The sequence below is a fragment of the Nesoenas mayeri genome, assembly GCF_963082525.1.
Source record: "Nesoenas mayeri genome assembly, chromosome: Z".
NCBI classification, from domain to species: domain Eukaryota; kingdom Metazoa; phylum Chordata; class Aves; order Columbiformes; family Columbidae; genus Nesoenas; species Nesoenas mayeri.
Window position 1 is genome coordinate 47,089,561 of NC_137542.1, and position 25,977 is coordinate 47,115,537.

Consider the following 25,977-nt stretch of genomic DNA (forward strand, 5'->3'; position numbering starts at 1 on the left):
CCCATTTCTCAAACTGTGTAATTGCAAAATGAATCCTACATCATTTTGTCTAGACACTTTTGGAATCCACTGATTTTTGTTATCTCTAAACCCTGAAGTCAGTATGTCGCTAAATTTACAGAAAGTTTTGAGACAAACATGTATGAGATTCAAAATAAATACTTTTACTCAGACTGAAATGCATTTGGCCAAACTTAATCATCAGATTTTTTGCATAGATGTTAAAGGTAAAGTCAGACACTATTTGCAGCACAAACTGCATCTTGAGTGGTACAGACAGCCTGAGTACAGACCAAGACTCAGGCTCAACCAGTCCCTGTGTTGGGAACTTTCTTAACTTTGTTCACAACCACAGGAGGGACCAATGTGATAAAGATTAATCTGAGCTGTTGCACTGCTAAATCACTGTGAGATTTAATGCTCACTCCAATGTATTGAGTTCATTCTACAGTACAAAAATAGGCAGTTTATGTTCTCTTTTCATACAACTAGCTTCCCTGAGGAGCCACACCCCACTTCCTCATCTTGAGGGTGTTCAGCAAGTCCTAGAAACAGTGGTACCTACTAGTTTCTCCTAGATCTTCTTTGGCCCTGTCACCTTAAAACAAAACAAAACTCTACCAAATTGCAGTACATCTGCAGTTTCCCCCCTGCAATCCTTGTCACCTCCTATTTCAATGGTTAATCTAGTAATTACTGTTTGAAGTAAGGCATTCTTGCAAACAAGTACAGTGTTCACCTGACAGCACTAAACTTAAAACGGAGATATGCTAGTGTTATATAAATGTCTACACCAATACTAGTTCTGTTAAGAATAGAACACATACAGTTTTGTAATTCTAGTAACCTATTTAAAAGTTCACTGAATTTGTATTTCAGCAAAAAAGTATAGCTGTAACAAAACTTAGCTTAAATTCTTAGCGCTCCTCTATGTACCACTATGGATTAAGTTATTTCAGTTCTTACACACAGGTCAAAACTGTCTCTATGAAATCTCAAACCTTAGAAACAGCACGAGTTATTTCTGTGTTTAAAATGACCACTTTTTACCTCTGATTCAGCACTAAAAAGCTGTCTTTCTCGCTTATCCAGATCTCTCAGAGTTTTCTGAAGTTGTTCTTCCAAAACAGTATATTCTGTTACCTAAAAGAACAAAGGCTTGGTTTTCTCTTGAAACAGAAATAATGTTTTAGGCAGGCAGAGAATTTACTCTTGCAATTGTATAAAATACTGACAATTTTTGTTTGGAACTTTACATATAACACACAATTCCAGCTCTTAATGAAGAATTAATGATAGAGAGCCTTTCTTTCTAACATAATGAAGGCTAACAGGTTACCATGCACAGCTGGGCTGTAGAAGTGCTTTTTGACCAAGCAAGTGAAAGATAAAGTTAAAAAGCTATCAAAGACAGCAAACTAATTTAAAGGATTTTAACAAGTACTCCATGACTAAGGGCTACTTTTATTTTTTTTTTTGTACTGCTTTAGACTAGATACATGCACACCAGCAGGTGTGAAGACTAACCACAGGCCCCTTGTTCTATTTTATAGTTATGAAGTATTTTTCAAATTTTATAGTGATATAAGATTTATAATGAGATTTTCAGCAAGTGTAAGAATGAGTCTCACCTTTTTCTGCACTAATGCTTCTCTCTCTCTATCTCTTTTCTTCCATTCTTCTGCAAGTGCTTGCATATGAGCCATTTCCTTCTTTTTAAGCTTAAAAAAAAAACCAAACCCAACCCAAAAAAAACCCCAAAAAACCCAAAGCAGAAAAACAAATCAATATTGTTGGAAGTGCAACTTTAAAGGAGAGAGCACTGGCAGAACTAAGTCTTGAAGCAAAATAATTAAAAACTAAGTTTTGTACACTGATTCATATAACTCAAGCTATGATTCTGACAGTGAAAGAAATGTCTTACCCTTGAGCACAAAATGAAAAGGTAGCCCAAGTTTGAGAAAAATATTGTAACAAGTAAATACTAGATTCTCAGTATCTCTTGAAAAGAAGCATGCAACTCTACAAACACTTAACATTACTTCAACAGTAGAATGACTTCAAGAGTAGAAACAGTAACGGATTTTGACTGAAAATAAATGCAGTGTTAATATTTAACATAAATAATCTGAACCTCAAGTATCTACTGTTCTTCATAAAAAGTAAGGAGAAATTGTGGAGTATTCTGTATTTCACTACTTCAGTCACTGTACAGAAAAGAATTAAACTTATTAAACTTATTTCATAAGAGTATGAAGGATATTTGTGTACATCTGAAGTTTCAATATTCTATACGAGTAAAATTTAGTTTGAAACACTGGCAAAGTTTAAGAAAGATGCAGTTAATATTTCTCTGATCAATTCTGCTGGTAGTCATGCAGTTTAGAAAACAGACAGAAAGACTAAAAACCTGATTTTCAAAAATGTCCTCCTGCATTTCCTTCCACATTTCTAACTCAAACGCTGCTTTGTATTCAAGAGTTTCTCGAGGTTCTGGATGGTTTTCTGGGGCACAACGAGGCTGAATGGGAGGGACATGCCGTTGTTGACCAGCACCTACACACTGATACAATAACAGTAGATTTTTAACAGGAAATGTAACTTTTCACAGTGTTCAAAGGAAAAAGGGTAAGATTTATGTAACATTTACTTGAGAAGAATCTGACACCAAAACTTCTTGCATTTTCACAAGCCCATAGTCTTCCAAAGTGATAGCATATGAAAGCTCTGCTACTCTGTTGCCTGACCTATAAACGGCAATAGAATATTATTTTAATGAAAACAGTCTTAAAAACAAAGAAAGTAAAATGTAAGACACACATGAAACAGCAAAGTTGAAGTGCAAAAAGGTTCCATGTAAGTTCAGAGACTAACAGCTGACTACAGAAGAGCCAAAACATGTTCTCCCACGTATAATGTTTTAACTTAGGGATTGATTTACAGATCTACAATAATTTTTCTGACTTTAGCAGATAACTTGTCATTGGGAAGCTATTTAACTAACAGCTTGCTATAAATCAACATTTATCTGTAACAAGAGAATGTTAAAGTTGTACCTGCCGTTTTAAATCTTTTTAACAAATATCTGTTGAATACAGGTATTGCTGCTGACTTTGTTCTAAGATATTCCATGAACTTCATTAGTCTTGCTTTTCTAAATGTTAATAGTAACTTTCCAGTTATCCACAGTATAAGAAGTCACTCACAATATCATGTGTGGTAAGCCACCCTTAGATTACACAAAAACCACAGAGCTCAGAGAACTGACAGCTTTAATTCCATTAGAAGTTAAACATCTACCTGCTCTTGTACAGTGAAAAAATGGCTAGATAATAGATACTTTAATAAATTCATTTGAAATTAGTTGCAGTTTCTGCTTAAGTAGAAGAGTTTGTCTCTGCCTGTCTCATCTGTAGTAAACAAAGGTAGTTTTCTGCACAAAAAGATATCAAGAGAAAGAATCCGCATAAGTCATGTAACTGAAAGTTACCACCAGTTGAACGTGAAAGTACACTGCAGTGTAGGCCCATACCTGGCCAGAAACAAAACTACCATTTCAGTTATGGAAGCCTGGAAGCTGTAGAATTAAGAATCAAGCAATTTGCAAGCAAAAGCTGCAGGAATTAACTATGTGTGTGGTTTCCACAGAAATTCTGTAAAGTATTTTTACGACGCTGAAATCTTCGAGAGTTATTTGCAATGGAAAAAAAATCCAAAACTACAAACATTCGTACTTCACATAAGTTAACATAAATTACTGCATTAAATTCTGATAACTTTCTACCAGTCATTGATTAAAAAACAAAACAAAATTCAAGGTAGTTGACCCTAGAAATCTGTGTAATTAAGTCAGTTCAACATATCAGTGTAAAAAGAATGTTTCAGCAACAATACCAAAGCCAGGAAGGTATTATTAGCACAGTAATATCCAGATACCTGATCACATTTTTAGAATGCCATCTGGTGGTTATTCTGTGCAAAACTAGGTTTCATTTTAACAAACCTTATTGGTGAAAGTGTGAACCTTAATGTACAGCAGGATCACAAAGTAACTCCACAAATCAGGCTGTGCTGGCTTTCACACCAAAAAATTTAAACCAAGTCAATTTTCTTTCAATTTGGGAGGAAGTGGGGATATCAGTCTTTGTGTCAGTAACCTGAAGCTTCCTGTGTGTCAAATATAGCACTTTCTAATTATCTGTGGGACTAGAGGTTTAAAATTTACCTCGGTCTTAACAGAGAATACATTTATTTCCAAAGGCATAATCAAGTTCCATCATGACACAGAAAAAGATGAGGGTCTAGACACTGATTGCTAGCACAGTTTACATCTTCAACAAGGACACAGGACAGAAGTAACTATAAGTTCAGTTTCTTCATATACATAAAAAAAGAACATCAGTCCTCTATGTAAATGAACATCTATCTTCAGACAGAATATTAACTAATAACACTGCTTCTTCTCCTGATGTACACAAGCTCAAACCCCTGCTACTATCACAGGGAATAATCCTGAAACAGGAAACCTCTTCACTTTATGGATATATCTGTCCTCTTAACTTTCACGAAGTCAGTTGCATCAAAAAGAATATTGTGGACAAATTCTTAACTGTTTTTTGAAATATGAGTTTTTTGTAATTGTTAAGTAACTTGAAGAAGTGTCTCAGTAACATTTTTTCCAATTATTTATTTCTTTAATCTGTCTGTGAAGCTTACTCAAGGTTGTGATTATATGAAGGTTAATTATGATGACCTTAGTAATGGTGCGGGATTGCACAATATGCCTGTGGAAATTTAACTTTTAATCTCTTGGATGCCTACTCTCACCCCCATACTGCAGTACTCTGCACCTGGTTTACCTAGTCAAAGAGGTAAACAGGAAGTTTGTCCCTTCTCAGGGAAATACTAAGCAAACAGTTCTTCAAAATTTGCTAGAGAAGAAATCATTTTTTTAATAGTTTTACCCTTCTGCTGCTGTGACACTGACTGTTTCATTACAAGTCTGACGCCAGCATTGTTCACCATTACCACCCAAGAACCGGGTTTTTTCTGAAGCCAAAACATTTGAAAGCTGAAGTCTCGCCACTCCTAGAAGTAAGTCTTTAGCTGTTTTATCCTTGTGCCACAATTCAACCAGCAGAGGTAATCTGAAATAAAGAAGTGATTTTACTGTCAGGCATTAACACAAAAGACAAAGCATTCCTATTCTTTTGTAGAACATGCAGTCATTTTCTCAAGTAACTTCCCACATGAGTGATGGTCACATTTGTCACACAGTTAGATGCCCCTCACTCACAGAGCAATGAGACTGACTTTGCATCTTCTCTATCACTTACTCACTTTCATCAGATTATCATCCATGTCTCAAATTATTAGAAAGAACAACGCTGCAGTGAAAGTGATGGACTGAATAATCTTAAGAGACCTAGGTCATCTTCATTTATAAATAAGTTTTAGTCACTGCCACTCACAGAATACAGCTCCTCCACCTATTCTTTAAAAAAAATACCACTGTTTTGATGGTTCTTTATTTCACATCTTAACCAGTTATTGTAAACTAGTGGAACTACTGGGAAAATTGTGTCATAGCCCTCAGTGTACTTCCTACATACTTAACATGTTCAAAGATATCCAATAGTCATTGTGCATTAAAAAGAAAAACTTACCTACTTCACTTGAAGTAATGCTCTGTTAAAACAATGCTATCAACCTTTTACAACCTACAACAACAGCACTTGTTTCTGTATGCAATGATCCATGCATACGTACTCAAGAGAAAAACAAGAATTTTATAGTCCTTGACTTTAAATGTAAGTAATAGAGAAACTGGAAAGGCAGTGTATTAAATACATGTTGGCATTAACACATGGAATCTTTACAAAATTCTCAAACTAATGATCTTAAGTAAAACATTTGAACTTGTGACTGCATTTAAAACAAAAAAATAGAGAAAGTGTAATTAAGTTAAAAATAATGCAAGTTATCACCTGAAGAATGTATCTTGAAGCTGATGAGGTATGGTTGCAAAGTCAAATGCACAGTAGGACTGTGGAAGAAAAACTTCCATGTTCTTTCTGACTTCTACAGGTGGGCTTGTCATAATAGGCGCTGCGCTGCCAAAAAATGGGTACGAGTACCTAACAGAAACAATAACAAAGTCAAGCAAACAATAATTTAATAAATCAATATTTTTTTCATATACCTTCTACAAGAAAACCCATTTAGACAGCTTTTACTGAAGCACTGATACAGCTTCATTTATATTTCCTGTTATTTTGACAAAAGAGCTTTAAAAACCTGTATGTTCACAACACTATCAATTCAAATTTCATTAAAATTACACAATTATTATATAAAGAAAGCAGAGAAATAAGAGAAAGGAATATTATATTCAGATGCAGATGGCTACTTGAGAACATTTATAACTGTATTTACAGCTAAGCCTAGTCTAACATGTAATAATTCATAACTAAGTATACATGTATATATATATATATATACAATGTCAGAACCATTTGAAAATTTCTGTCACTTTTGAAGTATTTAATTTTTAATTCCAACGGTTCGATTCAAAAAGATGAACCATTTTACCAACATGATTTGCAAAGAGACCTGTACTGCTCTACTGACACAATTCAGTGTATGATAAACTACAGAGAGGAGGCTAAGAATCTCTTGAGCTTTGCTCAAATTGATGATGCCAGCTGCCAGCTAAGTTACTAATAAAATAAATGCTACATCAAATGCTGCCACTCATAAAATTCCATACTTCAAGTGTTTGTGCAGAGCTACTTAAAGAGCTTGTTTAAACTTGAATGAAATAATGCTCCAGGTGTATACAGTGAAAATGCGATTTTTTTACCCTGTAACTTTTCTTAGCATTCTGTGTTTGGATGTTTCTCCTTTTCAGTTTCTTGCCATATTCATAACTAACTATAAAAACTGAAGTGCATGAAACAGCAAAACGTGTTCTCACTGAAGCATTACTTTTTGGAATGTTATGTGAAAAAGCTTTTATGTGACAAAATTCCATTTATTGTGTGTTGTTTTCCACATACTATTTAATTATATAGACTATACAGAAAACCATCAATTATGTAATCTGTATTAGTTGTGTTCTAAAATACTCCACTCCAACCCTGCCTTTTCATCCTAGTTCAATCAAAGATTAAACTCCAAGAATCATTAACACAAATAGACTTCCCGGTGACCAGTTAAAACTATATTGAACCAAACTATCACAACAAATGTAAAGCAAATGCACATGCACTTCCACAGCCACAAATACTCAACCCTCAAACTAAATTACCATTTAAAGATGGCTTCATCACGTGCAAGGGCCCTAATGGAAACTAGAAGGCAAACTGTAAAAACTGCTATGAACCACTGAATTTACATATGTCATTAATAACTAATATTCCACAAAGCAGGATTTTTATTAAAAAAAAAATCTCACTGTATCTATTAAATCTTTATCTTAAAACACTAGGGAAAAACTAAACCAAAACAAGCTGATAGAAAAAAAAAAAGCTTCTCTCCTCACTGGCAATGTTAAGACAAACCCTAACACCCAACATGCAGACAGATACTAGTTTCAATATCCTCACATTTAATTGGTCCTTCATCTTTTTGTTGTTATTCTTCTAACTTAGCATTCACCTCCTAGCTAACATCTGCTCTCATATTTTCTTTCACATTGACATCAGCAACAAACTAATCTCTAAGGAAACGTTCCAAACCAGCACTGCTAGTTTTCTACTTCTACTCCAAGCACAAAACTCATGTATCCAAAAATCTTGTCTTTTTTTGTAACTCACAAATTAATGTAACAAAATATGCTACTTCTCCCTACTAAGCTTTACTTCTTCTATGCAATGACTACAAAAAAACCCTGATATTACCTCTCAGAATGATAATGGATTTACTACAACGTTTCTTCACTTTAAGATTGGAATGTGCTTACTTTAGATTCACTATCACACACAAAGCAGGTCATCTGTCTCCTAGTAAAATGCTAGAAGGAGTTCTTGATGGAGACATGGAAAGCTACAGAAATCACTTATTCGATCAGCTGGGAAAGTAGCCAGAAAGTAGAGAGACAAAAAATCCTCCTTTTCTCTAAGGACTGAATGATGATCTGCATTGTCTGAGCTCAAATATTCAGATGAGATTTTATACAAATTACAGTGCAGATGAAGTGTTAAATATCTTTAATGCTGTAATGGTCAGAATTTTAGTGATGAACATTTCAAAGTATTCTGCTACTGAAAATCAGCTACATAAAGGCAAAAGGCATCAGGCAGCACACTGCCACCAATCATTCAGCTTATGAAGGCTTTGCATTAAAAAGAAAGGTACCATTATCACCAAGAATAAGATGAACAAAACTAAGTTGTACCTTAAAATGCAATGTATTGGAAAACCAACTTCCAGACCACGGATACTTCGCAAGTCTATTGAAAAGCAAAAATGGTGAGAGGCTGCTGGAATGACAATTTTCTGTGCTGACACAGGCTCAGAAGAGCTGGATGCACCCACAGGGTTGGGCTGAGATGCAGCTACTGGACCCTTATGAGCTGAAAACACAGAAGAGAATGTGTGTATTTTTAGTAATTTCTTCTGCCACAAATAACAAAATATATTAAAGACAAGTCTCACATTTTAAATGCAAGTACAGATAGGCTGCTTGCCAAAGAGATTTAAATTCCCTGTAATATAAGCCAATGTTATGAAAATCAGCTATTCTGTTTGTAAATTACTGCTTCCAAAGAAAAAACACCAAACCCAACATGCTTTAAGTCTTAACGGATACTGTAATATTTTTTCCTTTTAATTAATCTTCAGAGCTATGTAAGTTTCTCAGGGAAAAGAAGTTTGCACAAAACCCCAAGATATCAAATGCCTCCCAAGGCTGCTATAATACTTCAGTTTCAAAAGTACACAGAATTGTTCCTAGCCAACTTGAGAGCATGCAGAAGAGGGGGGCTAACAACAACAACAAAAAAACAGCCAAAACCCGAACATTTGCAGTAACTTGGTTTGCTTAAAATTAAATAACCTCTTTACTTTGGGACTGAAAGAGACAGAGCATCAAGTCAGTTACAGTGGTCCTGTAAGACAGCATCAACTACTGGTCCGAAGCTGATGTTTAACACTTGAAATAAACCAAAATGCTCTAGCTAGTTCTGTAAAGCACATTTGTTTGTGCCCTTTGATTAGAACCCAACTACCATGACATATATTTTACAATTTAGGAAGCAGAAGCTACAGTGAGTGCCTGTCCAATTGCATCCAGGCTTCTCAAGTCCTTACACTGGAACCCAATACTGCTCTTTAAGTGTAAAAGGTCAAACTACAAGTTTTACAAACAAGGTGTCCAGATAGTAAAACAGAAAAAAGTCAGAGAAACTGTCAGAGATCAACGCAACTACCTTTTTCAAGTGCTAGTTGTTCTGACTCTCTTTCTTCATAAATATCTGAAGTGTTTCCATTTTTGATACTTTTAAAAATACATCATTGCTAGCATTGACTATTTTACCTGCTTGTTTTTGAGTGTTTTATTTGCATTAACAGTCACAATATAAAGAAGAAAAAAGAAAAAACAATAATATTTCAATATCAGCTAGTTAGCACAACATAGTAATGAAATAATTTTCAGTGATTCAGATAAAACGTAACTAGATTGCTTGATGTAATGAAAGATTGATTAGGAGTTTAAGGCTGTGACAGACAAGAGAACAAAAATCAGCCTACTGTTAAGTCATTTAAGTTGCTAACATACTCAAGTTTCATTCAATGTACTAAATTAGATAAACTGTACATTACTGGAATTTTGCAGATCTGACAGAGGTGTCTTAGCTGTGCTCTGTGATGTAAAAACTGGAAGCTCTTCAGTATACTTGTTAACCTCTTGGCAAGACTCAGTCACCAGCCCTGAAAGATAAACGTGAAATAATATATTTTACACCTTACCAAAATGGAGAATTGTAAACTTATTATTACTATGAATAAAAAAAGCACAATCCTAGATTTCTTAACTGCTGATTCGAACCAGCTGCTGGGTTCACAATACTTATTCTTGATACATTCCACATAAAGGACTTAATCCTTGCTCAGTTAAGATCAGTTAGGATTATCAGACAAATCCTGAGAGCAAATCCTAAGACACAGATTTTCCTCTACAGAACTGGCTGTCTTTAGGACCAATCTCAAAAAAAACCAGTAATACAAATCAGAAAAATAATCATTCAGCTTATTCATAACCATCTCTTAAGATGTATATTTAGTAATGTTTGGCAAACTAATATTCTTTATTCTGAGCTTTACTCTACCATTACAGTATTTCTTCCTCTCTCATCTCTTATTCTTCTTCAGCTTTTTAACCAAGCCAGTCCCCAAAACAAAAACAAATCAAGGGAAGTAATAGAAGGCTATGCAGGCTACCATGTCCCTACAAAAGGATAGTGTAAAAATAAACAAACAAGAAAATCAGATACTTGGTGTTGCCTGGAAATCTGTATAGTATGAAAGTTTCTTTTCACAATTTATTATCTACATAGTCAATTCCTTATAAATAACAAAAATCCCACATTCCTTCTGCCTTCCTGTTTAATAAATGTAAATGTTTGACCATTTCATCTCCTCATTAAGCAAGTCAGCTTCTTCAAGCCTATTGTAATGAACCTTCCCACTCTCAAATTCAGGGAATTCTAAACATGTCTGGTATTATTTATCAAGCTGATGACCATCAGTATCACTTGTAAACTACACACTACAAAATCCCCAATCTGGCTCTTCCAAGGTTTGTCAACAACCACCATGTTCAAATCACAACATTTTTTTCTCCTTTTATTATTTGTTTTATGGAAATAATTATTACTTGCCTGAAATATATCACCATAAGTGAGTAGTACATGACAGAAGACCATACTTGACAACTGAGGAAAAAAAACTGTATACCACATACCATTTTGCTTTGGTTTCATGCTTTTTTCAAACTTAAGACTTTCCACTTCACTTTCTGTTGCTTCATCTTCTGTTGAAGAAGAGTGGTCATCTTGGGATGGGACGTTCTGGGATCTTTGCTGCAGGCCCTCTTTTTTTCCACTAATAGGTGAAAGAACTTTCTCCTGCGGTTGTTTGGGTTTCACTTGAGCATTTAAGGGAATCAAAGGCTGAGTAAAGTGACACAGTTGTCTTATTGATGATGGCTTATACTGAAATTCTGCCTACAACATTTTTATAGTTTGAGATTATTTTTCTGACATAGAAAAGTAAAGCAATAAAAGGATTATACACATAATGCAAATTTTTCTTTCCAGTTTTCTTTTACATCTTCAAATATGACCTAGAAATACTGTATTTTAACATTAAACTGTGCAACAGTGTCTAAACCAACAATAAGTGAGTAAGCTATACCTGGGCAATTGTACTCTCCCTTTGCAGAATTACAGATACCCCAATAGTAGGAGCCATATCCAGAGGCAACTGTGGCAGTTTCTGTTTAGCTTTATTGGGTGGAACAAGGACAAATGCTCCTTCTATTGCCACAGGGTGCTGATCAATCTCCACATTTCCTTTCTTCAGTAGTCCAGAAAGTGGTATTTCAGTGCTTCCAAGAGACTGGTCCCCACAGCAAAGGTGGATCTGTGTACATACAAGAGTGCTAGAAAGTAACTGCCATGCGCGTTTCCACTCAAGCTGTCTGTTCACCCTCTAATTTGTTATATTTATGCTACCTTTAGTAAACTGATCATCCCTAGTCTAGTCCCTCTATGCTGAGAACAAGTGTTTTGAGCAATATGAAAACAGCGATGAAATTTCAGTATTGAGCAGGTAGGAACTGCCCAGTGTTAGCACAGCAGCAGATCCCCGCACTGCCCTTCTGAGGATCTGTGTCATGTTATCCCTTCTGAAATATTCAATAGCCTGTGACTTCTAAACATAGCACAGATTCTTACCCTTACTGAATAGGCATATAAAATATGTGACTGCAACGTAAAGAAAAAAAGTTACTTGAAAGCTCAGCCTTTGTGTATACATTTAGACACCACTTAAATAGCAAGGATTTTTGAAATTAAATAACTGTTCTTAATTCCTGTCAAGAATCATTTTCCCTTTTTCAAAACTTGACTCAAATCCTTCTTCCTTCCACAGCTTAGTATAATAATACTTTCTAATACTACTTTCTATACTAATTTATGATAATACTTAATATCTTCCACCCAAGTAAGAAAAGGTTCTTAAAAAAACCCAACACACTCTAGTGTAATTTATTTTCCTCAGTAAGCATTACTTTTTGAAACTTACATACCAACTTGCTCTTTCCCAAGTAAGAGTCACTTCAATTCTGTCTTAGACAATCAGAACACTGTATATTGATCCTTAATATTTATTACACTTAACGAAGACTTTAATGCTAAAAGGTGTCAACTGCCAAAATACAGGCCTAGGTGTGTATATATATGCACATACACATATATACCAATACAATCATACAAGATACACATATATATACACATACACACCCACCCTTGTCTGGCAGCTGGCACCTTTTACAACAGAAACCTTCGTTTTTGTAAAAAAAAAAAAAAAAATATATATATATCTATATATATACTAAGGATCAGAACACAGTGCTCTGATCCTATATCCTAAATGTTAAGAAGCTGAGTGAGAAGTTGGAAAGAAAACCATAAACCGGATGTGGATCTGACTTCAAGACAACTCTTGTTCAAAAAGTCATTCTTTAACATGATGAAAACATACATAAGTCCCCGAATGTGCACATATATATAATATATGCTACATTAAATACTTAGTTTCAGGACCATAGACAGATTAAATTCCAAACACATCAGTGCATATGTTTGTCCAAAAGCTGTCATAAGAAAAATATTTAAAATTGAGACAAAAAAATCTGAACAATTTAAGATTTAACCAGAAACATTTTTAAACTAACCTGGGTAACAAAACTAGAATGGTCTGTACAAATGTAGAGAAACAAGTTCAAAAGAGTCCAGATCAAACACTTACTTTGCATAACTACCACTGTCTTATTTACCTGCTATGTTATTAGAAACCCTATACTATCCTCAACCAAATTCTCTTGTTTTACAATGATTTAAGTGTGAGCCAGACACAGATCACCAGAAACCATTTCAGTGCTACTCAATATTCAGAATCATAGACTCATTTAGTTTGGAAAAGACCCTTAAGGTCATTGAATCCAACTGTAAACCTAACACTGGCAACTCAACCACTAAACCATGCCCCACTTTAAAGGCATAGCTAAAGATAAGCAATACCCCATAACAGCCCAAATAGCATTGTAGTATATTTAAAAATAGCATTTGGTTACAGAGCAGGAAAAAAGCCAGATCCCCTTTATTATTCAAAAAGAGTGCTGAGGACAGTGATTTTAGGCAAGTGTGACCTGAGCAGCTGGTGTGGGTGAGGTTATCACAAGCAGCACAAGCAGGATTGTGGGTTACAGATGGTCTGATTGCAGAGTAAGTCCCAGAGTTCAAAGCTCTTGAGAATGCCACCTTAACTCCTTGTAATATCATGTTTCCATAATACCTTTTATCATAATGTGTAACACAGCTTACTGTGGTGACCATACTAAAGAGACTGCACTCCATCTGAACTGGGAAACTTGCTTCTAAGGTTTCCCTCCTATCAACATGAGAATCAACTTATATTTGAGATTAAAATACTATAATACAATCTAGTTTTGTTAAGAAAAATGCTTTCCAGTTCCAGCTTGAGCCATATTCTATTTATCTATTTTCATTATTTATTTTCATTCACACTTGAGAAGAATCAGCTTACCTGCAACTTTGACTGTGCACAAAGATAAACTTGAAGGACATCAGCTGTACTACGTATTCGAACTGAAGCTCTTTCTGGCTCAAAGTTTGGATTAATTAAATCAGTGAAAGGTTCATTTGTGACATCATTTCCCAGTAATGAATAGTAGAAAAAAAACTCGGGCTGCCGTTCAGGAAGTTTCATAGTACTAGGAACTAACTAAAAAAAGATGCAGAGAAGAATGTATCTCCTTCATTAACGTGCAGTTACAGTAATCCTTAAGCATTAGCTCGGAAATCAAACAGCTTAAAGTGATCTCAAACTACTGAGCAGCTGACCTAAATCCTAGCTTCCACTACGCATATAAAATAAAAACTTTGATACTTAAACTGAATTAAAAAACAAACAAACCAACCCTTCTTTAGAAGTATACCAATAACTTCCAAAGTGACCCATTTTGATCTAACTTTACAATTTATCAGCACCAAGGACTGTAACTGACATGATATATTCAATAATGTCAGGCATTGCTTAAATATTCAGAAATGAGCAGTGCTTCCACAAAATATTTACAGTGTAAACAAACAATGCAGATTAGATACTGAGTTATATAATAACATAGGCAATTGAATAAAACACTGGAACAGCGAGAAACAGGTACCTCAGCCTGTAGTCACTGCAACTGTGAGTGAAATGCCTAAAAAGGCACAAGCTACCCCAGAGTGATCACAGTAGATTTACTTTACCAAGCCCTATAATTCTGACATGGAAAATTATTTTCTCAGAAAAAAAGGTGAAAAGACTAAAGAGTTCATCATACACCATGAGCTATAGATCAATTCAAATCATGTCAGCCTGGAGTCATTACTTTCACAGTAACTCAGGCATACCTATATTTTTAAATCAGACAATGTGTACCAGTGTGGTACAGCACAGTGTAAACACAGTACCCAAGGTCTAAAGCTGAAATAATCACATAAGCATGGCACTTCACCCTAGCTACTAAGTCCTTCCCTTAGGCAACACAAACTCTACTATTTCATATATCTTATGGATTTGAAAGGTATTTCATGTTGTTTGAACTTCAGTATGACTGATATTATCCATACACCTACTTCTAATACTACATTGCAATATAAAGGTATACATTTCATAAAAGTGCTTCATTTAAAGTAAATACAATTTTAGTGCTCCAAAAGAATGCTGGTCTTTCACCTGTAATTTGACATGCAAATATTACATAAAGTTTCAAAATTAAAATTAATGTATATTATATTATTTCATTACGGGACAAGCCTATTTATTGCAATAAACTTACAAGACAATAAAAAAATCATAACTAGAAATAAATGAGAGGGTGAAAATACAAACATAGGATAGTAATGCTTAAGAACGACACATAGCAAGGAAACAAACCTGTTCCAACTGTGTGGCAAATGCAATAGTTACAGACAAGACAAAGTAGTCTCTGCAATACTCTGCTGGTCCAATTTGATGATAGCCCTCTTCTTCATTCAAGACTGGTACAATACTTTTAGAGTCTAGTGCAGAAAGAAGGGCAGGTGCTAAGAGAGAAGAAAAAAAAAATTGTAAGTAACTTGTGAGCTTATTAATCACTGCAGGAATCTTACAATAAGCAAAGATACTGATGCCTAGTTCCAAAGCATTTCAAAATAAAATAGTCCCTAAGTATACTTAGATATAGCTACCAAAAAAACCCGGAAATTAATTTCTATTCAGGGGGCACAGATGTCATTTTGAACATTATGCTAGACAGAATGCTAGTGCCTATTTTTATTTAATATTACAGTGAGTAACATTACAGTGACCCAAACTTTATTTCATTATGTTGGATTCTATCATGTCTTTATTTTACTCATTAAAGAATTGAAAGACACTAACTGCATATGACAATCTGTTCAACTGTTGAAAGAAGTATGATGTCTCATTCCACAGACCTGTGGAATGTTTCATTTATATATTTTTCACCTAAAGTCTTAAGTGCATAAACCAGTGTATTCTGGTTTACTAGTTTCTACTGTACAGTGCCAGTAACTCAATACATTCCACAGCACCTCAAGTTACACCAAATAGTAACAATCACACAGCCCCTTTTGGTGTTGAACCAAAAGGCTCCATTTCAAACACTGGAAACATTAGACCACTTCAGTCAATGAAGGGAAAAAACCCAAAATACCCCACCAGAGAAAACCTCAAAATCACAGTGCATGAATCCTAAAATGAAAACATCTCCTTAACTATCTGAGTACTGGGTAGTCTAGTTTTGCCATACCCAGTGCTTGGAACATTAACTTTAAATCTGCAAAAATCTATACTTTTGTTTTCCTCCATTGCCTAAATATGGTATTGACTAATCTTGAGATGACAGAAGAATGGGAAAAGCAACCAAACATGATTGAATCAATTAGAAGTGGAAGACAGTGCTGGGTGAAGGCAGAAGGGATTTATTGTATTTTCTGCCAGCGTCAGCAGGAGTGGGAGTACTTCTGGGCAGAAAGATCAAAAGGGAAGTGCATCTTAATAAATTATTTACACTAGTTCCTTGCCTCCTTTACAAGCTTTACAGAATGCAAAATTCCTCTGCTTTGTTGTGAACCTGAAAGAATGGTGTAAGCTAAATTATTACGCTGGAACTTCAATGCTGCCTTAATCACTTTTGTAATGCAGTCAAGTCAAAGTTTGGGCCAGAAACCTTAAAAAACACTTACTGCCACTGACCACTTCATTTTTACAAAACTACAGCCACAGATCATGACAAGCAGATGACAAATTCAGAATGAGGGAAAAGCTACTCTCAGGTCAAGAACACAGAGTATCATAAGATAACTAGGAGAAAATCTGTGAGTTGTAACAGTGCCTGTTTTTAGAAATGAAGTAGATAGGCTTTTGGATGGGGAATGAGGGGAGAGGTAAATCTGGTTTTGATTTAGAAGTCTTTTAATAAAATTTCTAAAGGTTGGTTTTGTTTTCTAAACTACTAACTTGCATTAGAAAAAAATCCAGATACAAAAACTAATTGAAAAGCACTGCACATTAATATTTGAGGTAGTAAATTTCACTAATCACTTTTGTATGTACAAGAGAATCCAGAAATTGAACGAGTCCCAACAGTTAAAGTAGATGTTACTAAAAAAAACACTTATTAGAAAATTATTTAAGTAGTGAATGATATAGGTTAGGTAAAAAACCTATCAGAAAAGAGAAGCAGCCTACCCAACAAATGAAATATGGTACTACTTTGTAATTCCAACATCAAACTACTGAAAATGCATTCTGTAAAGAAGCTCCTTTCTTATTTCTTCTACTACAGATTTTTTAAAGCCCTGGTAAAATGGCCAGAGGAGTAAACAATGAGTCCCTGATTCTTCTTTTAAAGGCCAGTTGGTTCATGACACCGTCCACCTGAAAGTCACACTGTTACCACAATAAAGAATCCTTGTAAAGTTATTACTACAAGGTACATTAATCAGCTGTAAAGAATTTGCATTGGAAATACTATGAAATTAAAATTCTCTTGATATGCAAAACAACTCCTTTGCAACAGTGGTATGTTCATCTAGCACAGAAACATTTTTAATTCCAAGTGAGAGACATTATGTTACTTACCCTTCCCTTCTCTAGGGGGTGCCTCCTTTGCTTTAAAACCATCAACCATTGCTTTTGAATCAGTCTCCAACACAACACCTACTTGTATTTCAGATTTAAATTTGGTGTACTTGTTACTAAGCAGAGGATACCATTTTGGTGTCTATATAATTAAAAACAAAAATTTGAAAAAAGCATTAAAAAAAAATCAAGAAAATAATATAATATTGTTAAGAAAAAAATATACATGCTCTAGCATTTCTACTTTATCACCTACAAAAATATACCTTGGTTTTTATTTCCAGAAGTCTGTTCTGATTTGAGTGCACTATTATATTAAATGTTTTTATAGAATGATTCCTGGAAGACCAGATGAACACTTCCCCTGATTTGTACAGTAAACAAGTTAGCAAGAAAAATATGCTATACATCTTTGGTTAGAAGATAAAATCTTCTAGTTCCAAACTGAAAGTGCACGGTAAATTACATGGTTCACAAATTCTTAAAAAGTTTGATGTCAAAATAAGACAAAGTCCTCTAACGACTCATATCAGAGTTATGATCAAGCACAACATAATTGATTAATTAAATTTATATAAACAATTGCATTTTGTTTACGCTGTGTTATGTGGCTTTCTTTAACTTCTAACTGCCTAACATCTTCCACAGAGTCCTATTAAAAAAACAGCTTGAGACTCATGATGGAGACTCAAATTGCTCAATAACAACTGCTTGGACAATCCCATCGATTTGTAAAATTGCTTAAAAGTATTGCCCTACAAATGTTCTAATTCTCAAATTCAGAAGTGCAAGATTAGTACAAAAGTATTTTAATTTGTCCATGTTCTTTTAAGAGTCAAGATGTTTCTCCTCTAAAAAAAAGTTTTCGCTGTGCTTTAATACAAATTCTATCCGTAACAGTACTGTTGTCAAAATGCAAATTTTTTAAAGCTTTATACCAAATAACATACCTGTTTATTTTCCTGCACAGCCCTTAAATCAAGTACAATATAGCCTATATTCTCTTTAGCTGAAGTTACAGTATCCAATGCAAAACACTGAAGTTTGATAGGCGTACGCTGCAGCCTGAAAGAACAACTCAGTTGAAATCCAAAGTGTAAAAGTTATCCCTGCAGTCAGTTCACAAAAATAATTCACAAGTTTCAAGCAGACCAATGATACAAGATTTGTTATGTAACTAATTTTAGTAGTTGAAAAATTGAGTTTATATTGAACATACCAAAATTTCATCACTAAGTGAGAGAACTAACAAGTGGATTAATTTTGTAAGAAGAGTACATTGGAGTCTCACAGAGTCCCAAGTGCAATTAAAAAGACACTAGTGACAAATAAATTCAATCTCATTCATGTACAAGAAATAAGCACTGTACGTTACATGAAACTGGAATTTCACTTATGAGGGTAGCTAAAAAACATGACTTATGCAATAGATTTTTGTGCAAAGCACCTAACTATACTTAGATGCATAGATAAGGTGTCTATCATAATGTATTTTTCTCTCATTAAAAATCAAAAATAATATGGCCTTTTTAATATATTTGAAAATACAGAGGCAATGCTGTAATCTGTCAGTCAAAACCAAATGACAGTTTTGGAAATCTTATTCAATTTCTTAACTCTTCTGACACTGGGCTTTTCAGGCTTGAAATTAATTGTGTGTCACAGGATACATAAGAAATCTTAAATCCAATACATGGCCTATAACATTATTAACTTGCTGTAAACTCTTGGGGTTTTTTCAGTAGTATAAAAACATAACCTATTTAAGTTTTAAACATCACTTATCTTGCCACATACTACTTTTGCTCATTGTGGCAACATTATGGTAGATCAGTGTACAGCTAGAAGAAAGTTTCTAAAAAAAAAAAAAAATCAGATGACAGTAACAAAAATTGTACTTCAGTAGCTGTAAAAAAACCAAGAAAATTAAAATTGATCTACAAATTAGACTTCACTTTTTAACGTTACCTGTGCTGATGAAGTGCTTTCCTATCAAGTTCCCAAGCCAATTCCGTAGCAAATTCTGGCTGATCGGTATGCTCTACAGGATCAGTAGCCAGCTGTTCACCATCAAACTTTGCTTCAACTATAAGCATATGCTTGGGTCGTTTTGGAAAATAGCGCCCTGTAAAAGAGTGTAATTGCCACACACCATCACAAAAAAAGAGTGAGAGCTCAGCTTTATGCCATACACCAATTACATAAAAATACATTTCCCATATCATTTTCCATGTGCCTACTCTAAAGCTATGTTCTTCATATTAAAAGTCTTCCCACATGCAGAAAAACAAAAATAACATGAAATAAACTACCTGTGAAGCATCCAGAAAGACATTAACTAACAAAGAAAGAAAGGAGATTACTAGGATGATTTAATTTTGAGAAATCTATGATTTGGAATAGAATAAGTGAACAGGTGAGATTGAATGTTTTGCCTCTACTGCAGATTTTATCACTGTCCCATATCAAAGCAGCAAAACACAATCCAATGAAAGCAGTGAAAAATGTTTTTCCAACTGCCTTTTGCTGGGGAAAAAAAAAAAAAAAAAAAAAAGACTAGATTAGAAAAGTGCCCAGTGTTGTACAGGATTTGTCCTGGGTTCAGCATCACGTCATATTCCGATTAATAATTTAAATGACAAAATGAACACTTTTAAAATGCACATGTACCAGAGTGTGGGGAGGGGCTACATGCATGTTGGAGGAGAGTATCTTATTTTAAAACTACCTTGGTAAACTACAATAACGGGCAGAGAGATAAGAGGATTTACTTGACTAAGAGAAAGCATTCACACACACTAATTACACCTCAGTAATCTGAAAAACTACTTGATTAAGGATGATTAGCCAGGTATTCGGGTCAACACTAAAAAAAGGTTGAAGAAGATTGCTAAAAAAGGATCCTGATCATCATAAGACATCGGCCGGACTCCACTGCTTTGGGTCAAAGCTCTCTTGAAGAGTGGCCCGGCTGAAAAGACCGGACACGCAGGCAGCCAGCGCTGCTGTCGCCGGCAGCCGGAGAGGGCAGAGGCGACGCGGGGCTGCCTGTGCCCGCACACGGGCTGGATGCCGAAGAGGCGGCAGCAAATGATTCCGCACCCGCGAGGAACAGCAGTGAGCCAGGGCCTGAAAGACACCGCCGGCCAGGCGAGACTGGCCAGGCTAAGAGACGGAATTCTTTTTCGGGAAATGAAGGGCCCTTTCATCCTTCCTTTTAAATAACCGCTTGGGCAAATATCTCCAGAAACAAACTGGGGATAGGCTACCTGGCTTTAACGTATGTATGCCTATAGCTTTCCTAATATAACCAGCTTATTACGTACAGCTTGGCTTATCCCGCTCACTCCATCAGATAAAACAAATCCAGAGGCAGCGACCACCCCTCATTGTCCGTCCAGGACAGAGGCGACGACCCCCAGCAGCAGGAGGCCGGACCCCCATCCCCCCGTTTACCTTCCAGAACGGAGACGACGATCAGCAGCCGATCGGCGGCTCTGGAGACCATCTCCTCGCTCCGCCCGGCGGCTGCTGCGGGGTCAGGAAGCGCAGCCGCTCCCGAAACGGAGCGAAGGACGCACCTGAAGCCCAAGCAACCCCGCTGCCGTTCTGCCGCCACCGACCGCCGCTTTACCGCCTCGGAGCCTTTAAACTCCAACTGCCGCCCGCCGCCGCACTTCCGCCTAGCAACGGGAGCCCCGCCCGCCTCACTGGACACCGCTTCCGCCGCGGCACGGCCACCGCCCCGCCCCAGCGCGCTGGCCCCGCCCCAGCGCGCTGGCCCCGCCCCAGCGCGCTGGCCCCGCCCCGTCGGGCGCTGGTACCGTGCAGGTGTGTGAGGTGGGCGGGCCGCCCCACAGGGCTGCTTTTGGCTCCTCTTCACCGTCTGTCTGTTTTCTGGTTCGGAACTGGGGCTTTTCAGGCAAGGCTGGAGGTGCGGCTGAGCAGCTGTGGTGTTTGCAGTGACTCAGGCTGGAAGCTGTGCGCAGGGTGCCCTCGTGGGTCACCGGCAGTGCCGTGGCACCCGAGAGGTGAAACGCACGTTGGGCGCGTTATCAACTCGAGGAAAAGTAATCGAAAACTTAATATAAGTAAATAAAAATATAAACGTGGCATTGTAGTTTCACAAGCACTTCTCATTGCCAGTCAACAAATACCAGCTACTTTAGAGACATCCTCTATTGAAACAGAGAGGTTTAATTTTGGGGTTTTTTAGCACCGTGATGAGTGGCAGGGCAGGACAACCTGAGTCTAGTTCTGGCAATATGCAGCTTTGCTGTTCTTGGGTCGTTTTTAAACTATGCTGTCTTCCATATGAAGATATGAAGTAACAATCGATTAAGCCGAAATACCAGGAATTGTTGTCCCCAGTGTCCCAAATTACGTGTGTGCCTTGACTGTGAGGGAAAATAAAGTATTTTTATGTTTACGATATCGTGTTTGTTAGCCCAGTAAAAACTTTGCACTGACATAAAATCCTTGTGATTTAGTAACATACATATTCCAGAAAGATACTGAGTCACAATTCACAAACAACAGGGGAGGGAGAACCCTTTTTCTTTTGCAGGAGTTTATTCTGTTTCTGAAACACTGCTTAACACACTTTCTTATTTCTGAGTTGAATCTGAGTTCAGTTCTGGCTGCTGCTTTTTGTTGTGGCATCTTTTATTGTATAACACTGCATTTGGCATGACGAGTCTCTGCTTCTAAGTTCTTAAATATCTACCACTGCCAGCTTCAGAAAAACAGGTTGTAGGTACTTTTTAAAGAAGACGTGGAGGCAGACCTGAAAAATGTGTAATTTTGGCTAGGGAGGAAACACTGTCACAAAAGATGACAAAAAACGTACAATTTACCTGGCAGCGTTGGTTTTTTTTTTTGGTTGGTTGGTTGGTTTTGTTGTTGTTGTTGATTTCTTTTGGTGTGATTCCTGGAAATCATGTCTTCTGGTGACCTACATGAGTTTATTCCATGTCAGAGTGCTGCAGTTTGTACCCTGGAGAAACTGGCTGCTTATGTCTTGGATGGGTGTATGCTTTGCTGGATAAAGAACTGGCTGGCTGGATGAGCCCAAAGAACTGTGAATAGAGTAAAATCCAGTTGGCAGCTGGCCACGAGTGGTGTTCCCCAGGGTTCAGTATTGGGGCCAGTTCTTTTTAATATCTTTGTCAATATTCTGGATGAGGGGACTAAGTTTGCAGATGACACCAAGTTGGGTGGGAATATTGATCTGCTGGAGGGTAGTAAGGCTCTACAGGTAGATCTGGACTGGCTGGATCATTGAGCTGAGGCCAGTTGTGTGAGGTTTAACAAGGCCAAGTGCTGGGTCCTGCAGTTGGGTTACAACAACCCTGTGCAATGCTATAAGCTTGGGGAAGAGTGGCTGGAAAAATGCCTGATGGGAGAGAATCCTGTGGTGTTGATTGAACATTAGCCAGCAGTGTGTGAGGTGGCCAAGAAGGTCAACAGCATCCTGGCTTATATCAGAAACAGTGTGGCCAGCAGGACCACGAAAGTGATTGTAATCCTCTGTACCTGGCACTGGTGAGGCCCTGCCTTGAATCCTGTGTTTGGTTTTGGGCCACTCACTACAAGAAAGACATTGAGGTACTAGAGAGAGTTCAGAGAAGGGCAGCGAAGCTGGTGAGGGGTCTGGAGAACAAGTCCTATGAGGAGCGGCTGAGGGAACTGGGGCTGTTTAGCCTGGAGAGAAGGAGGCTGAGGGGAGATCTTATCACTCTCTACAACTACCTGAAAGGAGGTTGTACCATGGAGGGTGAAGAAACGATGATGAGAAGAAATGGCCTGAAGTTGTGCAAGGAGAGGTTTAGATTGGATAGTAGGAAAAAATTCTTTATGGCAAGGGGTGTGAAGCAGTGGAACAGGCTGCCCAGGGAAGTGGTTGAGTCACCATCACTGGAGGTGTTTAAAAGATGTATAGACGAGGCTCTTTGGGACATGGTTTAGTGCTAGAGTTAGGCTATGGTTGGAGTTGATGATCGTAAGTGTCTATGATTCTAGGATTTGCAGATTTGTTCATGCAGCAGTTGTTGTAAATAGCTGTATCCCTTTGTAGCACAGGGGAAAAAAATTGCACATAAGTGTAATGTGTGTTCTAAAAGGGTAACTTGAATTACTCTTCTTGTGGTTATTTGGTTACACTTTGGAATACTTTGAAAGCCTTCTTAAATGTTTTTCTTTTACCATAACAAGAACTTCAGTAAGAGCGTATTTTATATGGAGGTTGAATATGAGAAAATTACATAATGTATTGTCTTTAAGGCAAAATTTAGAATTAGAATCACTGATCCTTAATGCAGGACTTGGTATGTTCAGGAAGAGCAAAATGTAATTTAAACAGAGAAAATTTAAATTTAAGAAGGACAGCCAGAAGCTCTTTTTAAAGATTAGATTAGGAGAGCAATAACCTTTATTCTTCTGGAAAAGGGAGAACCAAATATCAAAACATATTTCTTAAGAGTAAGTAGGAAAAGATTACTTTTTTCTCCACTGACAGCTGTAGTACATGTAACCAAACAGTGTAGATATTAGTGGAAAGTTTATTGTACTGCCTAATTCACATAAACTGTCATGAATAGTGTTATCAATGAAAACTAGAAAACTGTTGTATTGGGTTTGAGTGGCAAAGTTTTGGTAGCGGTTGGGCTACCAGAGGTGGCTTCTGTGAGGAGCTGCTAGAAGCTGCTCTTATATCTGATACAGCCAATGCTAGCAAGCTCCAAGATAGTCCAGCTGCTGGCCCAGGGAGAGCCCACCAGTGACAGTGGCAGCGCGTCTGGGATAACTTATTTAAGAGGGAGAAAAAACAGCTGCACAACAGCAACTTCAGCTGGAGAGAGGAGTGAGAATGTGTGAGAGAAACAGCCCTGCAGACACCCAGGTGAGAGAAGGAGGCAGAGGAGGTGCTCCAGGTGCCAGAGCAGAGATTCCCCTGCAGCCTGTGCTGCAGCCCATTATGAGGCCAGCTGTCCCCTGCAGCCCATGGAGAACCCCATGCCGGAGCAGGTGGGTGACCAAAGGAGGCTGTGAGCCTATGGAGACCCCATGCTGGAGCAAGCTCCTGGCAGGACCTGTGACCCCATGGGGTGCCCACACTGGAGCAGTCTTTTTCCTGAAGGCCTTTGCAACATGGAAGTGACCCACACTGTGGCAGTTCAGGAAGAACTGCAGCCCACAGGATTGCCTCAAGCTGGAGAAGTTTGTGGAGAACTGTCTCCTGTGGGAGGGACCCCACATTGTAGCTGGGGAGGTGTGTGAGGAGTCCCCTGAGGAAGAGAAAGTGGCAGAGACAACGTGTGATGAACTGACCACAACCTCCATTCCCCATCCCCCTATGCTGCTTGTAGGGTAGGAGGCAGAAAAAATTGGGAGGAAAGTTGAGCCCAGGCAGAAGGGAGAGGAGGGGGGAAGGTGTTTTAAGATTTGGGTTTATTTCTCATTATTCTGCTCTGATTTGATTGGTAATAAATGACATTAATTTCCCCAAGTTGAGTCTGTTTTGCCATTGCTGGTAATTGGTGAGTGATCCCTCCCTGTCCTTATCTTGACCCACAAGCCTTTCATTATATTTTCTCTTCACTGTCCACCTGAGGAGTGGAGTGATAGAGCAGCTTTGTGGACACCTGACCTCCAGCCAGGGTCAACCCACCACAACTGTTGGATCTGAAAAGGATCTGAAAAGGATCTGAAAGGATCTGAAAAGGAAAAAGACAGTTACATATGTGAATAATGAATGCAAAGTATCCAGTGTATATTCCCAAATTAAGTACAAAAGCAATGGCTTTGTACCTCTTTCAAATCTAGGACTATTTAGAACTCTATGATAAAAAAATTATAGCATCCTGAAGAATATTGGAACATGTTCTGGATCTCCCTTAAGTGCTGTTGTGACACTTGCAGGACTGTTCATGTAACTTACCAGATTATTTCTGTTTCTTTCTAGACCTTTTTGGTAAAAGTATCAAGTGAGATTCTGTGTGAAAATTTCTGTGATAGGAATTCCTTAAGACTGAGGATGGCTAATGAATTTTAAAATCTAAAAATGCCATCAATGGATACATTCCTGATGGTCTTCTTTCAATCTCTTGTTATTTGCCTGCTCACTTTTCACCTAATATGTATTGCTAAAACTGAAGAATCAAGAATTGCCAAACCTTAATTATTTGGAAGGAGGAAAATTTCCAATCAACATTTTTTTTGAGGAAAAAACAAAACAAAAGAAAACAAAACAAACAGACGACAACAACAACAAAAAGAAAAAACAAAACAAAACAATAACAACAACAGCAAACAAAACAAAACAAAAAACCCCTACAAACCACCTCAGTAAAAGTGAGCATGTTTCATGAACTTTATTTTTCAATGCTTTCATATTTTTAGAGACATTTACATTTTTCAAAGTTTTAATGTACTTGTCTAGAGGTAAGACATCCTAAAGGTTACACTGTGACTGAAATTTAAGCTGAAATAATTTCAGGAAATGGCATTTCCTTATGATTAATGATTAAGGAAACCTTT

General features: G+C 37.1%; 1 protein-coding gene across 3 annotated transcripts in view; it reads right to left on the reverse strand.

Annotated features, from left to right (window-relative positions):
* Positions 1–21,073, reverse strand: part of CEP120 (centrosomal protein 120) — a 39,220-nt gene extending 18,147 nt beyond the window's left edge. The window contains exons 1-16 of one of the 3 annotated variants that reach the window (XM_080361957.1): positions 20,896–21,073; positions 19,408–19,564; positions 18,390–18,504; positions 17,440–17,581; positions 15,229–15,377; positions 13,834–14,031; positions 11,419–11,646; positions 10,967–11,174; positions 9,826–9,933; positions 8,399–8,576; positions 5,988–6,137; positions 4,965–5,147; positions 2,651–2,747; positions 2,411–2,563; positions 1,632–1,712; positions 1,051–1,143 (exon numbers count right to left, since the gene is read on the reverse strand). In XM_080361957.1, the coding sequence (XP_080218083.1) occupies positions 1,051–1,143; positions 1,632–1,712; positions 2,411–2,563; positions 2,651–2,747; positions 4,965–5,147; positions 5,988–6,137; positions 8,399–8,576; positions 9,826–9,933; positions 10,967–11,174; positions 11,419–11,646; positions 13,834–14,031; positions 15,229–15,377; positions 17,440–17,581; positions 18,390–18,504; positions 19,408–19,564; positions 20,896–20,947 (2,292 nt within the window). In that variant the 5' untranslated portion in view covers positions 20,948–21,073. Of the gene's footprint in view, positions 1–1,050; positions 1,144–1,631; positions 1,722–2,410; positions 2,564–2,650; positions 2,748–4,964; positions 5,148–5,987; positions 6,138–8,398; positions 8,577–9,825; positions 9,934–10,966; positions 11,175–11,418; positions 11,647–13,833; positions 14,032–15,228; positions 15,378–17,439; positions 17,582–18,389; positions 18,505–19,407; positions 19,565–20,895 lie in introns of all 3 variants that reach the window. The other 2 variants (XM_080361956.1, XM_080361958.1) reach the window with 2 other exon arrangements.
* Between the last annotated feature and the right edge of the window lie 4,904 nt (positions 21,074–25,977).